This window comes from Buteo buteo, chromosome 8 (genome assembly GCF_964188355.1).
Source record: "Buteo buteo chromosome 8, bButBut1.hap1.1, whole genome shotgun sequence".
Lineage (NCBI taxonomy): Eukaryota > Metazoa > Chordata > Aves > Accipitriformes > Accipitridae > Buteo > Buteo buteo.
The window spans coordinates 14,155,118-14,170,584 of NC_134178.1; the positions used below are offsets into that span (position 1 = coordinate 14,155,118).

General features: G+C 40.2%; 1 protein-coding gene across 8 annotated transcripts in view; it reads left to right on the forward strand.

The window, feature by feature from the left end:
- ERG (ETS transcription factor ERG) overlaps positions 1–13,201 on the forward strand; it is a 151,562-nt gene extending 138,361 nt beyond the window's left edge. For all 8 annotated transcript variants that reach the window (XM_075033690.1, XM_075033692.1, XM_075033691.1 and 5 more), the window contains 4 exons: positions 4,799–4,867; positions 5,237–5,293; positions 7,157–7,204; positions 10,019–13,201. In XM_075033690.1, the coding sequence (XP_074889791.1) occupies positions 4,799–4,867; positions 5,237–5,293; positions 7,157–7,204; positions 10,019–10,539 (695 nt within the window). In that variant the 3' untranslated portion in view covers positions 10,540–13,201. The remainder of the gene's footprint in view (positions 1–4,798; positions 4,868–5,236; positions 5,294–7,156; positions 7,205–10,018) is intronic.
- Positions 13,202–15,467: the final 2,266 nt, after the last annotated feature.

Sequence of the window (15,467 nt, forward strand, 5' to 3'; positions counted from 1 at the left end):
AGTGTTCTGAAGGGACATACACTTGAATTGACTGAGTTCTTGTGGAAAGATACGTTCTCTCATTAAAAACAGAGGGGGTTTTTAGACAGCAAATATCTTATCTATCTTTTATCAATGCTTTAGGGTATAATCCAGGACAGTATATACAAGTAACTATTTTATATACACTTGTATACATGTATATATGCATGTCTGTAGATGTGTTAACTGATAATCAAAATAGATAGATAGGGAAACAGCTACCAGGCCATTACGTGATCAAATCCACCCTGCTAAGTTTCTAGGAGAACAAACTCTTCTGCTAGATCTATTTGTCTATAATAGTGAATAAAAAGGAAACCACTGATCCAATGCATATATTTGGCATTTGGCTTTCATAAGGCATTTACCAAAGTGCCCCACAACTATTTACAATAAAAGTTAAATCAGCATATCATAAGAAACAGATCAAGAACTGGCTAATTAACCTGTTACCAAGACTAAATAATGGACATCTTAAGTCCTGGGTGCTTTAGCATTCTCTGCAATGATCTATAATTATTAATAATTTGAAAAAGGACACAGTAAAATTTGGTGTAGAACTTCACTCATGAAAGAAGAACTTGACATAGGCATCTTTATTTATGGCACAGTGAAAGCCACTGCTCCAGTTGTTGGCCAAAGTGAAAAAAAAAGTAAAAAAATGAAGAAACACAGTGGAGGATCATATGGGAAATCTGACTATACCATTAAATAAATCAGCAGTGTAGCCTTGTACAGAAAGCTATGTGAATCATCCCTTATCAAAGAGGCTATTTGCAGAATTAGAAGGCGCTTAGAGCAAGTCATGGGAATATGGAAAATCTTTTGAGCATGTTGAAAGATATGAAAGTTTCAAATTGTTCTATTCAGGGTTTGGGGATGAGGAAACATGATATAATTATCAAAATAAAGAGTGTCACAGAGTACCTGCTTAGTCTTAGTATTAGAAGAAAGGATATTCAAAAAAAAGTTAGATATTTTCATGAAACATTAAAAGCAGACTGTGGCCCTTGTGATCACAGGTTATTGTAGCACCCAGGAGCTTTGAATGGCATGGAGGAATGTGGACATGGATATGGATGAGAAGACAAAGCATAGCTATAGAAAAAATTACCAGCTATGCAATGTAAAACTGAATGCCCCAAACTCTTAGTAGTTTCCAATGAAAATGAACATGTAACATAAGACCAGAGGGACCTGGGTGTCCTGCAGGAAATAACCATGCCAATTGAGAGGATTTCAGGCAAAGGCTAGAATGAGTCTGCTGTGAAAGAATACTATTTTATGGGTATGTTTCCAGTGGACTTGAACAAAACCTGGATTTTTTTATCCCATGAGAAATTCTATGATTTCAATATTTGTTTTATCCTGACTTGTGATGGAAAAATAAAATACTAGTTTCTCTGAAGTAGAAGGTTCTAAAAAAACACATATCAGACATAGTGGACTCCTTCATTTCAGCATTTTATCTAAATCACATTTACAATGACACTTACAAAACTAAATGCTTTATGTCAACATCTTCCTGTGTTTACACAATTACTTGTGGGAGTTGTATTTTGGATATAGGGTGTCTCTATTCTTCTGTGTAAACCCATGTATCCTAACTAAACATTTCCTACAACAAACTGTCATGTGATTTTGAAAGTATTATTTTACTTTATCTTTTATAATTCAAAGTTGACAAACATCTTTAAAATCAGAATTTTCATTTGGAAAGAAAAAAGATTTTTTTTCACAAATTCAGTTTTCTCTCAAGAAACATTTTGTTGACTTATTCTGTGGTAGTCCTTTTAGTTAAATGTCACATTTCAACTAGATGGCAAAGAAGCTTTTCCATAACAAAGCGTCCTTCATGTGAGAGCAATAGCAGACCCAGGGGACAATCACTTGATGACATGAAAAAGGTCAAAAATGGGGGGGGGGGATAAATAATGTTAAATGGGAATTAGCCAAATCCTGGGGTGCAATTTTGGAGAAAGTAATTAAGCATTGCCATTGTTAAGGCACTACAATAGAAAATAGGAAATGTGCAGGGCTTGTAATGACCTGCAATGACAAAGGCGTATTTCTTCAGTCACCTTTACAACAGAACATGAGGTTTCAGCAAGCTGAAAGTAATACAATGAAGCTATCAGGAGCTCAGAAAGACCTAATATGGGTTTGTCTACATGTCTCATCAAACAGGAGCATTCCCATCAAAGATCTGTCCAAGATAAGGACATGCTGTACTAATATCTCATGAATAAGAACAGATTTGCTTATCTAGGATAGCAACATGTTTATCAAGGCACAATACTGAACTAAGAATGAAGTTGGAATTTTGTGCTATTTCAAGAAAGGCTGATAAGTGGATTTTTCTTTTAATGGAGAGGGTGTAGTCGGAAAACCATCTTATGATGTGTTGAGTTAAAAGGCAAACCAGTTTTCTCACAGTACTAAATTTGTACCAAATATATTTCAAGGTTGCAAGTGTCACTGAGTACAAGCACACAGCATCACAGAGCCCTCAGCGTACAGGTGTCTAATAATTTGGAGACACACAAATAGGAGAGAGAGAGGCAAAGGAGGGGAGAGGAGAGGAGAGGAGAGGAGAGGATTGTGGGATGAGTTGCACAGCCTAATGACAAGCACATACCTTCTATGTGATCTTTCTCCCCTATTTGTCTGTAGTCTTTCTGGGCAGGGAATGGAAGAACTGGGAAAAAAATAGGTTCCTTATGTCACCAGAATCTCCCTGGCAAGGCTGCCATGGAGGTAGAGAACTGGCCAGGCAAGGCAGGACTGGACAAGATACATGCAAGCAGCCCATGGCTGAGCCCTGTCCCCCCTCTGTACAGACAGAACTCAGAACCCCCTGGAAACATGACCAGAGTCCTTCTGATTTTTTTGCCAGATGATAAAGTCCTCAGGTCATGAGGTGTTTCTAACGACAACAGTTAATAGTGTTGATCTCAACCTAATTAGGACATCTGCATGTTACAGATTCACCTGCATACCAGTTTTCTGCTCAGAGATGAGCACTTGTACAATTCGCATTATTTTCTCCGAGTTTCTGAAGGACAAGATTGTGGAATAGTTCTCAAGAAATCAGGGATAGAAGATCACAAGTTATTCAAATACAATACAAAGATAAGTTGCGTATCTCAGCAAAATCAAAGGTTTTGAAGTGTAAGATTCTGCGAGACGACAGTGCTGGTAGTGCCAGTCTGCTCCTCAAGCCAAACAGACTAAATAAATTACAGGCAATTTGGTTGTGAATTTCACATTACACTTTATTTCCATTCGATACTTCTGCTCATAGTGCTTGGAAATTGGCAGAGATACATCTGTTTTGCACAGAGACAATCTGTGACTGTTTCTTTAATTCCTAACTGGTTTCATTTCCAAACATCATTTTTAAAATAAAGCACAAGCACTGTTAAGAATCAAATCAGCCGCATCAACTTAGTTCACCCAGGTGGGTACTGCTATGTTCCTGAGATCGTGGGCAAGATAAGTGTCTGATTTTGACAGCAATTTTAGCTAATGTGTTAAAGCCAGTCATAGAAAAGCACAGGCAACTGCAAAAGATTTCAAAGGGTAAACCAAACATTTGCATTTGCTACCTATACTTTATGAAAAAAGCTTTTATGTTTTAGTTTCTTTATTTTTATATGCTAAAGCATTTAAATGAAATAGAAGTAATGACTAAATGAAAGAAAAGGCAAATGAAAATTATATACATAAAGTTAAGGAGCTTGTCCCAAGAAGCAGAAAGGAATATTTAAATAGATAAAGCAGGAAAGAAAGCTATCTACTTTTTGGAAGAGATATAACATGTATACATATATATCTTTAACATTTAAGCTTGTTCACTGTTTTCACATGTTAATGTTTCTAAAGATCTGTGAGGATCCTGGGGTGTGGAAAAATTATTAATAATTTGAAATTACTAGTAGAAGAGAAACAAGTGAGATTGGCAAAGTGCAGCAATCAATTATCCCAAAAGGTTGGATTCTGAACTTGGAGAGTGAGACCAGAGCGTGCATCTGAGGAAGAGAGCATTTGCAAGCATGAGGAATAATATCACAGGGAGATCATAATAACGTGCATGATGGCAATGAGAGCTAGTGCAAATGTAAACATACAACACTGGTTTAGGGGAATCTCCAACAGACAAAACCAAGACTTTATTGTCTCACATATTTCTGCCTATGACCAGGTGGCAGAAGAGGGAGCTCTCAAACTCAACCTATAAGGTTTGATTAATCTCAAAGGATGACAGCAACAGACTAGCAGAGAATGGCACATTAAATCAACTAAAGCCTATCTTCTTAAAAGAAAATACTGTTACATGCTGAGATTGGGAGGGAGTGGTACACACTTTATGCTTAATCTGAGCTCTGACCTCTTGGGGGACTTCTCCTGCAAGACTCTAGCATAAATTGTCCATGATGTGCAGCATGTGTCATTCCCTGGTGTTCTGGGCTGAGGAAGAGGACCAAAGGGAGTACTCTGAGCCTTTGGAAATGATGGACTCTATGGCGTATTTGTACCAGCTATTTCAGTGCAGTTTGGACATCTAACAAGAATAAGCACCTCTAAAGAGAAATGCAGAGGGCAATGTGGTACTATTACTTTTAGAGACAATGAAGATGATAAAGGTTTTAACAAGGAGTATCCTTCTTATTTCAGTAATTTTTTCCAAGCCAGTAAGTCCCTTAGAAATGTGCCCCTTGTGGACATAAACACTTTATGCCATATCTGCATGAATCGGTGTATTTTTCCTTTGCAGATCTGCCTTATGAGCAAGCCAGGAGATCAGCATGGACAAGTCACACCCACCCCAGTCCTCAGTCAAAAGGTAAAAGCATCTGCGTATGTGTAGCCTGTGGGCCTAATGCACATCTGGTGCAACCTGCATAGACTCTGAAGTGAACTGATAGGAGCTACCTCAGCATTCAGCTCTGGAGGATTCTTACCTGTGCCTTGGCTGGAAAGCCTGTTAGCTGTGTGTAGGCAATACTGGGTGGAGTCACTGGGGCAGCCACATCCTTACATGAACTCAGGCTTCATCAAGTCCATGACCATATATATAGTCTTATAAAGCTAAATCCTATTGTAACCATCATTGAGTGGTGAGCAGCAGGAGTCCCAGGCCTGTGATCTATCACAGGTTTGATGACCAACTTCCAAACCGGAAAAATAACTACATGGATTTTTCTGTTTTCAGCTACTCAGCCATCATCCTCAACAGTTCCCAAAACAGAAGACCAGCGTCCTCAGTTAGGTGGGTGTCATTTTGTTTGAATTATCCCTGGATGTTATGGGGTTTGTTGAATATGATGAGAAGGACAGCTCTTACCCAGCAACCAGAAGCAAATTGCAACATCTAATTGAGACCACTAATGAGATCTCCAGCTGGTGACCACTAAATCCCCAGACGTGTATGAGTTGGTTCTACAGCTGGATCTGAGATGAAGGCTCCCGTGGCCACTCAGAATTGCTTTTATTAATGTTTAATGGCAGTGATGCCCTTGCAGAGTGAAAAAGCTGTTAAACAAAGTGCCTACGTACAATTTAGGTACAAAGGTGGAAGGTAAGGATGTCAGAAGACCATATACTCCACAGTAGTTGAAACGCTAGCAGTTGGAAAATGGGCATGGGGCAATGAAATGAAAAATGGATTACAGGGTACAGAAACCTACTTGAATTTGGCTCCTGAAATTAAACAGGAAAATTAGAAGGATTCTCAGTCTGCTGGGAAACTGAGGAGAAGGTAGAAGTTCATGAGTTTGTAGACTAGTGCTTTAGCAAAGTGGGCACTTCTGTGTTTTCAAAGCAGCTAATCCATGAGGTAGGACATAATCCCTTATTTTGCATTCGACTGTGTTTTGGACAGGTAGCTAGAAAGCACTACAGAGATTCTGAGTTAGTTATGGCTTTTGTTAACAGGAAAAGGGTAGAAGTAGGAAGTAAAAGAGATTTGGAGGATATTCTTAGCTCAGAAGACTCTGAGCCTGTTTTTATCACATGGATTTCAAATTATTATTCTGTTTTTTGTTATAGCTAAATAAGACTGTGCACATGACTACATCTCATTAACTCATACACATGCTGCCTGGGAAGTATTATACTGCTTTTTGCCCAAATAGTGGTTTATCTAATCTGGCCTTCCAACCATGAGAATCTTTCAAGAAATATACTGCTGATTTATGTAAGTCCTTAGGACCATTTAATGGCTGTGTATGAGCTGCACAGATTATTTAAATGTATAAGGAATGTAACCTGATTATCTTCTTGGCTGTAAAACTGGCGGCCATTTGAGAGCAGCTGTCTGGAGACGAGGCAGTCCAGTGACAGGGTCATTTGGCGAAGGGCGAGGGGCTGTGCTGGCAGCCCATCACTTTGGCTTTTGTACTTCTGTCACAGCCTTCCCTTATTCCTTCTGTATTTCAATTGAGGCCAAAATAAGTTTTCTTTTTCAGAGGGAATCCCTTGAGGAAAACATTGAGATACTACGGACATTGTGTGGCTGACACAGGCTCTTCTGAAAACCCTAGTTGCAAAATTAATAGAGGGCATCCCTCACTGGATGTCAGTGACAAAGAATTGACCCAGCCAGATTGCCTGGGTTCAGCCATGCACTCTCAGCCCTCTTCTGGAGACTCTTCTGGCACAGAAAGTGTTAGCAGTGGTGCACAAAAACCAAATGTGGCCTTACAAGAAAAAAGGCTGCTGTCCTTTGCAGAGGGGACTCTCACCCCATTACCTGTCTGTGCCTGTGAGCCCTGACATACTACAATGGTCAATAGTACCAAAGGATGCCTCTGTGTGTGTGTATGTGTACTTTATTTAAGTAGGAAACAGAATACTCCTGGGACAAATTTACAGTGTGACTGAATATATGCTTGTGCACACTAGTACAGTACAAAAGGCAAATGTGTATCCTTGCAATTGTTCACTTCCACACCCAGTTTTAAGGGAAGACATGCAAATATTATGATGCAGAGAAAGGAACTGCTTTCCCCAGTGTTGGACCTGCTGTCCCATCAGGCAGTATGCACTGCCGCTTACTAGCTTAAAAAATAACACCTAAAATATTTGACATCATTGTTATATGATTTTAAATCTTTCTTTCACAATTTTGTAGATCCATATCAGATTCTTGGACCAACCAGCAGCCGACTTGCAAATCCAGGTGAGAAGGGATTTTGCTGATTTAGGAGGATTTCTTTTTACTGCTAGTGTCCCCACTTCAGGTTTAAGGCCAGACCTGGAAGGTGATGTGACCAATTTTACTGCTGTTCAGTATGTCTCAGTGGCAGCTGGTGATGCCCAGTGTGTTGCAGGATTAAGTTTCTAAATTACACAAGGGTGGGACTGAGGTTACAGATTAAGGCACATATACTCATGTATCTTCATGTAGGTGTCTACATATAAGCTAGGTGTCTTATTTCCCATGATGTTCATTGGAGACGTAGTTAATATAGCTCTCCATAGAGAGTTATTCAAATCATCCTAGAATAGATGGTTCCATTCAGTCAAATACCTCATCAGAGGTATTTGAAGTCCTCATATCAATAGGAGTTCACTTCAGTTGCCTAAACATCGGGATTTTGTTAAGTGCTGTAAGATACCCCATCTGGCCTCCAGGTACCCCTCCAGAAGGGCATGAGTCTCTTACTGATCTGCATCATATGTGTCCCAGAATCTGTTAATCCACACTACAATGCCATACTGACCCTGACAAATACAAAATTTTGGCATGAATAACTCAAACCAGCAAAAATACATAGGGAAAAAACAGGAAAGCATAATCTGTTTGCAAAGAATAATTGGGTTAAACACTTCAAAAATGTTGTTCCACTTTAAGAAGGCAGCAGTGGGGTGCATTGTGGACAGGGGTTTATAGCATATTTTAGCTAATGACAAGGAACCTTCTTGGTGAGTTAATAACACTGATTGTGAACTGTGCAGATTTCACTGTTGCTGCTCTGAGTCTGCAGGACACACTGTGGCCATGCACCACCATAATCAACATCATAATCTGCCACAATGGATTGACATTGTACATGCCACTTCCTATTTCCCTTGCTTTAACAGCCACAGGGCACAGTGTTCCTTGTTCCACATGGCAACTCTCCTCAACCCCCAGTAACAGTGTTTCTTCTTACAATGATTGTATGGCTTTCCAAGGCATGAAATTGCCAAAAAACTGATCCATTTCCTTTCACTTTATCCCAAGTGACATCAAGCACAGTTCTAGATTAGCTTACTTTCTAAACAGTTTCGCATGGCATAAGAAAGCAATTAAGTAAGTATTAAGAATAGAATTTTCCAAATGGCCTAAGGCGATGGGTTTCCAGGTGACACTGATCTTAACTGGAAGTGGGGGCCTACCTCCCTTTAATTTGTTCGTAAACCCCAGGTTTTACAATTGTGTCAAGCATCCATTTGGTAGACTTCATTACTGTGGAAGACACTCACATGGTCTGGACTGGGATACTTTTTTAACAGTTGGATATGGAATTCCTACACACCATCATTCCTGTGCTTTAACATGTTTTGTGTGTTTATAAATTGGTGGAATTACTCTCTCATTAAAAGGAAATTGACAGCAACCGTTTATTTTCATAGGACTATATATTACATTTGGAAGGCAAGTGTTTATGTTAGAACATATGTTGGATTGCTTATTCAAAAATTTGTGTTTTGTCCAGTGCTGAACTGTTTATTGATTTTCAAAGGCTAATCCTCTTGTTATGTTTCATGTACTAAAACTTGCATGCCTTGCTCATACCATGGATTCTTTTGTTTGTTTGTTTACTTAATGCATGTTAATGGAACAGAAGAAATTCATTAAGGACAGTTTGGATAAATATAATTTAAACGAATATGGGTTTCAGTTGCACTGAAGTATAAACTGCTAATGGATTTCAGATGCTACTCTAGCTTGATATTATAATTCGCTACTATAAGCTTTCTAAAGAAAAGCTTGTTTATTATACCCACATATCTGGTTTGGAAAAAAAAAAAAGAAACCCGAATGATTCCTGGTCAGAGATGTACTTAGAAGTTAGCACATACAAGCTGGTTGGCAAATTCTGCTGACATTGTGCTTGTGAAACAGATTGCCTTGCAAGCTGCTTCAGCTGTATTTTGCATCATTTCAGTGCTGCTTTATTAAGAAATGCTAAGCTTTTAACATGAATATCAGTGGCAAGGCCCTTTGAAATCTACTTTCAATTGCCTAAAATGGACAAATTTTGTTCCTATAACTCTGGGCAACACACTTCTGCAAAGTTGACAGCAGATTAATTTATCTTCTCTTTAAGATGAAATTGGCAGAGGAGTGCAAAAAAACCACCAACAACGTTTTAAGTCTTAACTTCAATAATCATTTAAACTCGTTCGACACAGAACGATGACAAGAATGTATTCTATGGACCTTTTCACTGGTCTTGCAAATGTTTTGCCCTATGGTTGTATGCAGTGCAACAGCAAGCTAATAAGTTTCCGTTCTGCATTTCCCCAGATGCTGCAAATGGACGATATGGTTTGGCACAAGCCCAGCTTTCTCTAAACTTCTCCATTTTGTGTAGGCTTATTCCATAGCAGAGAACATTTAGTTGCAACATAATGCTGTGAGAACAAGCAAAATGTTACGCAAGTGAAAGCTGTTTGTCCTGAACTTTAGAGATTAGTTTCCTAAATGAGCGCTGTATTATTTCCCCATCAATTGTCTACACTGAATGACATTAGGTAACTATTAAATCTCCATGTAATGGCATTCTGCCACTCAGATGAAGGAAAACATGACACATTACCATTATCTCTGCTCTTTAGGATTTCATGAGACAGCGCTGGGAGAAAGGGGACTAGTTAAGAGTAAGAAGTAGGAACCGACATTGCAACATTTCCTAATAGGGTCCTATGTGAGAGCCTGGAAGAATTGATGTCTTAACGTTATTAGTCAGTAGTCTTGACATTTCTATTTCATTTCCCCCTGCAGGGAGTGGGCAGATACAGCTATGGCAGTTCCTGCTGGAGCTCCTCTCGGACAGCTCCAACTCCAACTGCATCACCTGGGAGGGCACCAACGGAGAATTCAAGATGACCGACCCCGACGAAGTGGCTCGGCGCTGGGGGGAGCGGAAAAGCAAGCCTAACATGAACTATGACAAACTCAGCCGTGCACTTCGCTACTACTATGATAAAAATATTATGACTAAGGTTCATGGTAAGCGCTACGCCTACAAATTTGATTTCCACGGAATCGCTCAGGCTCTCCAGCCTCACCCCCCAGAGTCGTCCATGTACAAATACCCATCAGACCTCCCCTACATGAGCTCCTATCATGCACACCCTCAGAAGATGAACTTTGTAGCTCCCCACCCCCCTGCTTTGCCCGTAACATCGTCCAGCTTTTTTGCTGCCCCTAATCCATACTGGAATTCACCAACTGGAGGTATTTACCCCAATACCAGGCTGCCAGCTGCTCATATGCCTTCTCATCTTGGCACCTACTACTAAGTGGGGAAAAAAAGAAACACCAGAAAACGCAAACAAAGACACTTCTCCCTGGGATACAGTCCCTGATGAATTGCAATGAACTCTATTGGAGTACACGAATGAAAAGTGCCTAAGAGACAAGTGAAGGTTTGGCTGGGAAAAAACACATTAAAAAATAGATGTCAAAAAGACTCTTTGTAGTAGGGATTTAAAGGAGATATTCAAGAAGTATTAAGATACTAAAATGTAATGTATATGGGCATCGACTCTGTGGACCAAACAACAATAGACTATTGTAGGTAAAAGCATGAAATGGTAAGGAAAACCTACGAAAGCTAGTGGTCTTAAAAAGTTGATAAGCTTATGTGTAAAGTTTGATATCTTGCTAGTGCAAAACTGGGACTATACTACAGCAATATAAGGATAAGTCTATAGTGACCTAACATACAATATATGAGTCATTACAAAAGAGGGGGGAAAAGGGAAAAAAAGGAAAAAGACCCTACCTGTATTTAAAAATTAGAAACATATCAACAAAAGAGACTGGTTTAGTGTGGAAGCTGATTTGGAATATAACAGCATTGTTTTAGTTGAAATCAAATGCGTTCCATTCATCAGAGTGTTATCAGCTACTCAAACTGTGAAGACAACCCAAACTTTAAGATTCCTTGACAGTATTACAGGAACCCTGAGCCAAGCATTGGAAATAAGAATGTGCTGAAGGGCAAGTGTATGACTGTGATCAGAGGCCTGTACCTGACAGAGGAAGCAGGAAGGAGAAAGAGGAGGACAAAGGTGGTGAGAATGGGAGAAAAGAAACTTCTTTACCAGTAGGACTGAAAAGACTCAAAACTTAGTAGCGTTGGGACTATGAAGAAACACTTGTTTGGACTTGTGAAACATATTGCTCAGTATCATACCATTCCCAGTATTACAGGAGGAACAGACTTGATTTTATAGTAATAAAAAAAGTGGAAAAAGGGAAAAGCAGAAGAATTCAGAAATCAGAGTATGCATCTCTTAAAAAAAAAAAGTAAAACTGGAATTGTGTTTGATATTTAAAAGTTACCAGTTAGAACCTCATCATTATTAAGGGAGTTTGTTTTCTATTGGTTAAAGCAAGAGACAACCCCTGACTGCCAAAATCAGAAATCATCTAAGTATTTTTGTTAGGCGGGCGCCAGTTTTTCTTTATCGAGTCGCGAACGCTGTGCGTTTGTCAGAATGAAGTATACAAGTCAATGTTATTTTTTCCTTTTTATATAATTATTATATAACTTATGCATTTATACACTACGAGTTGATCTCGGCCAACCAAAGACACAAAAAAGGGACAATCAAAAATATTGTGGCCTTGAATTTTAACTCTGTATGCTTAATGTTTACATTATGAACATATTAGTACTTAGAATGCAGAATGTATGTAATAAAATAAGCTTGGCCTAGCATGGCAATTCAGATTGACACTGTAGTTTGCATTTGCATTTGCATTTTTAGTGCCTGACACGCCTATCAGATCTCCTACTCACCATGTTAAAATATGCTAGGCATTTTGTTTTAGATTTTTGTTTCATGAAATCTGGCAATCTTGAAAATGTAGGACCAAATAGCAATGCTTAGCCTAAGTTCAAAGTGGACAGGTGCTGTGTATCGTTTTTTCCAGACAGTTCTGCTGAAATACTTGCAGCCCTTCTTTAACAGTGCCTTGCCATTCCTGTCCTGAGCTCCTTTTTGCCCAGAGATTGCAACCATGCCCAATTCTTTGACAACATCGTGGCCAAGATTGAAAATGAAGTCTAAAGGAGGCCTCTAAGGAAGAATACTGATACCCAGAAATTCTTTTGTTGCCATCTGATTATGCAGCATAATCTCAGCCTAGTTGTATTTTCATATGAGTCATATGTCAAATTACCATACCCCCTTCCTATTAATACATACTGTATCATTATTAGTAAATAAAGTGAATAATGAATAACTTCCATTATTCCTCCCTTTAGAATAGATTGTATGGTAGCTTATGAATTTGTCATTGCAGTCCATCCTGGCTGTTTACAAAGTGCAGGATGTTTTTTTCTCTTCTAGATTTAGAGGCTTCCCACACTGTACCCCAGGTCCCAAAACTACATCCGGTGCCTAATGGCATGACTCCATTTTTTTGCAACACCAGCTGAAGAACTGGTCTGGAAAATCAGCACTGACATTTATGAGTGCCTCTCCCCAGCAGGGAGGGTTTACTGCAAAGACCCCAGTCAGCTTAGACCTCCAACTGTATCCCTCTTTTTTTCTGTTCTTTTGTCTCTTTTTCAGACAAAATGGGTGTGATTTCAGGTTTTATAGCAAATGTTCTGCATATCCGTTTTGTGGAACATTAATTGGTGCTGTGGAATGGGAGCCTACTTGCCAGACTCCTGTGTTATGGGTGTCTTGGTGGCAGTTTATAAGCACAGGATTATATTACTAATGTTTGAGACCTGAGCGGTGGCATCATAAGCCTTGTGATCGTTTGGGAAATAAGCACTGTAAGTCTATATCTCTTAAAAAATAAAAACTCAAGGAAAGGTTAGAAAAACGGAACTCTTGGAAAAGGTTAGTCACTCACGATTTTAGAAAGTTATGGAAGGCACACCTACGTGCTGACTATGAGAATAATAGTTTGTCTTTCAGTGGAAATAAATCTACAGATGCTTGCTATATCTACTTCATGTGTACTTCCAACTCAAAAAACGGTAAGTGTATTATTGAACCACCTTTTAATCAAACACTTAAAAATCCAGATAAAACAACCATCTTTGTTTAGATTGGCAAGGTCATGCCTGGAGGCCTCCAAAGCATCCCCAGCACTGACAGAGCTGCCTGCAGGATTTCCAGATTGTGTTGCCTGGCTGCTATCATGTGCAATGGGAACAACATCCTGATATTAAAAGAAAGGGATTGAATCCTGGGACAGGGATGAAGTCACAGCAGATGGCATGATGGAGACCCCTCATGATGAAGAACAAAATCCTACAGTAGGCCATGAGTAACTCACTGGTGAACCAGTCCAGAACATCTGTCTTAGAGCTACACCTTTCCACACGACCAGCTCACAGCTTTCTGGGAGCCTTGGAAAACCTGGATTTTGCAACCCTGAGGATGAAGAGGAAAGTGAAGGATGGAGAAAGCCTACTGCTGCTGCACAGGGACGGGTCGCTCTGCTACTTGCAGGGCCTCCCTACCCCAGGGGCAGCAGCCACCCCATGGTGGTCTTCTGTTGGAGGGCAAGGCCAGCCCAGTGTCCCAGGGCACTGGCAGAGCCAAAACAGGTGGTGGACCCATGGTAGTATCTCTGCTACTCACTGCCTGCTACCTGATCTGGCCCTGCTACTTGGAGCCAGGACGACGGGAGTGAGGCCAGAGTTTTAGGGGCTGGTTCTCAGTTCAGACCATGACAAAGGATGGGCCCAGTACAGCCAAAATGCTCAGGGAAGCTGAGCATCTCTGCATCCATACTGTGAGAGACATTCACATGAGGCTCAGACAGACCCCAAGACCTTGGCTGAACGTGCCGTCTGTTTGCCATTTAAGCACCTGGAATCATGGACAACATGGCCCTGATGAGTCCACATTTGTACAAGTTGGTCATGTTGATAACTTTGGCCCTTTGTTTAGATTAGGACTTCTTTTAAAGTCAGTTGTCAGTTGTCTCATACCTTATTACAGCACTCTGAGGACTCCTCTGAAAGTAGAAGCTTTATATTTCCTGAAATTTAGAGATATACATGTGTGCTTATCTTTCACCAAGAAATACCCATCTGTCTGAGAAGCTACACTGTAACATGGGAAGTGGTGCTGAGAAAAGTTTTAAAACTAAAATTAGGAAGCTCAACTTTCACCATTCTTGATCAATATATTTCCCTTGATATTAAATTGGGTTTAGTGTGTACGTAAAAAGAATCCCTTTGAAGGATGTATTTTACAGCACTTGTATTGTGAGTCTTCAGGGAAGATCAACAGAGGTTAGGACATGCTTTTTAAACTGCCCACAGAAACACAGGTATTATCCATGATTTAGACTTTCTTCAGCAAACTCTTCTTGCTCAGGCTATTTCTTACACCAGCTAAGATCTAATTTTAAAATAAATTTTTAATTACAGATGCATTAAAGAAAGGTAAAAAAACCCACTCTACATTATATTACATGCTTAATGATCCCATGATCTTTTTCTGTGCCATGTTCTCAAGTTTTGATCGCATCAGGGGAATGGCCCTGAGAATAGTCTCTGCTTACCTAAGTCGCCGGTAAGTGAGAATGGCACCTCAGCCATCCAAAGGACTCAGTTAACTCATGCCTGAATTTTAACTGCCTCCTGAAGCAATCCTGGTGCAACACAAGTGCTTAGTTCCCTGTCTGGTCAGTGGAGGGAGCCTTCAGATACCTTCACAGCAGATCCTGCCTGCCTTTGGGGCCTATGTTAAGGAGATTAGGTGCTACCATGGAGGTTCACAGTGGACTGTGGCTAGTCCTTGGGCTTGGTTGGGACCTTGCTGACCATCAGCAAGACAAGCCCTTTCATGAGTGACAGGTAGCAGAGTTATGTGGCAGCAACACCTGCTGGAAAAAAACAGAGCTCCCTTGTGCTTTCTAGGTAAAGTTATTTCTTCTTTTTTGGCCCTCACTGGAGTTGTCACATCCCTTGCTGTGTTGGGCTGTTCGGAGATCCTTTCCTCATCAGAGCTCAGCTAAGAGTTCACAGCCCTTAGGGTCCAGAGGAGGCCACCCTTCAGCACTTGGCATTACACTGAGGGAGGCAAGGCCTAAGGAGTCCACGAAGCTTCCCCCGTGGTTAATTAGCCCTATGGCCCTCCTTCCATAATGACAACTGCGTATACACACACCTGGTCAAGGCATGAAGCTCTTGGCTATGCACCACATGCCTCACCTCCTGGTTACATCTTGACCTCCGTGCAGA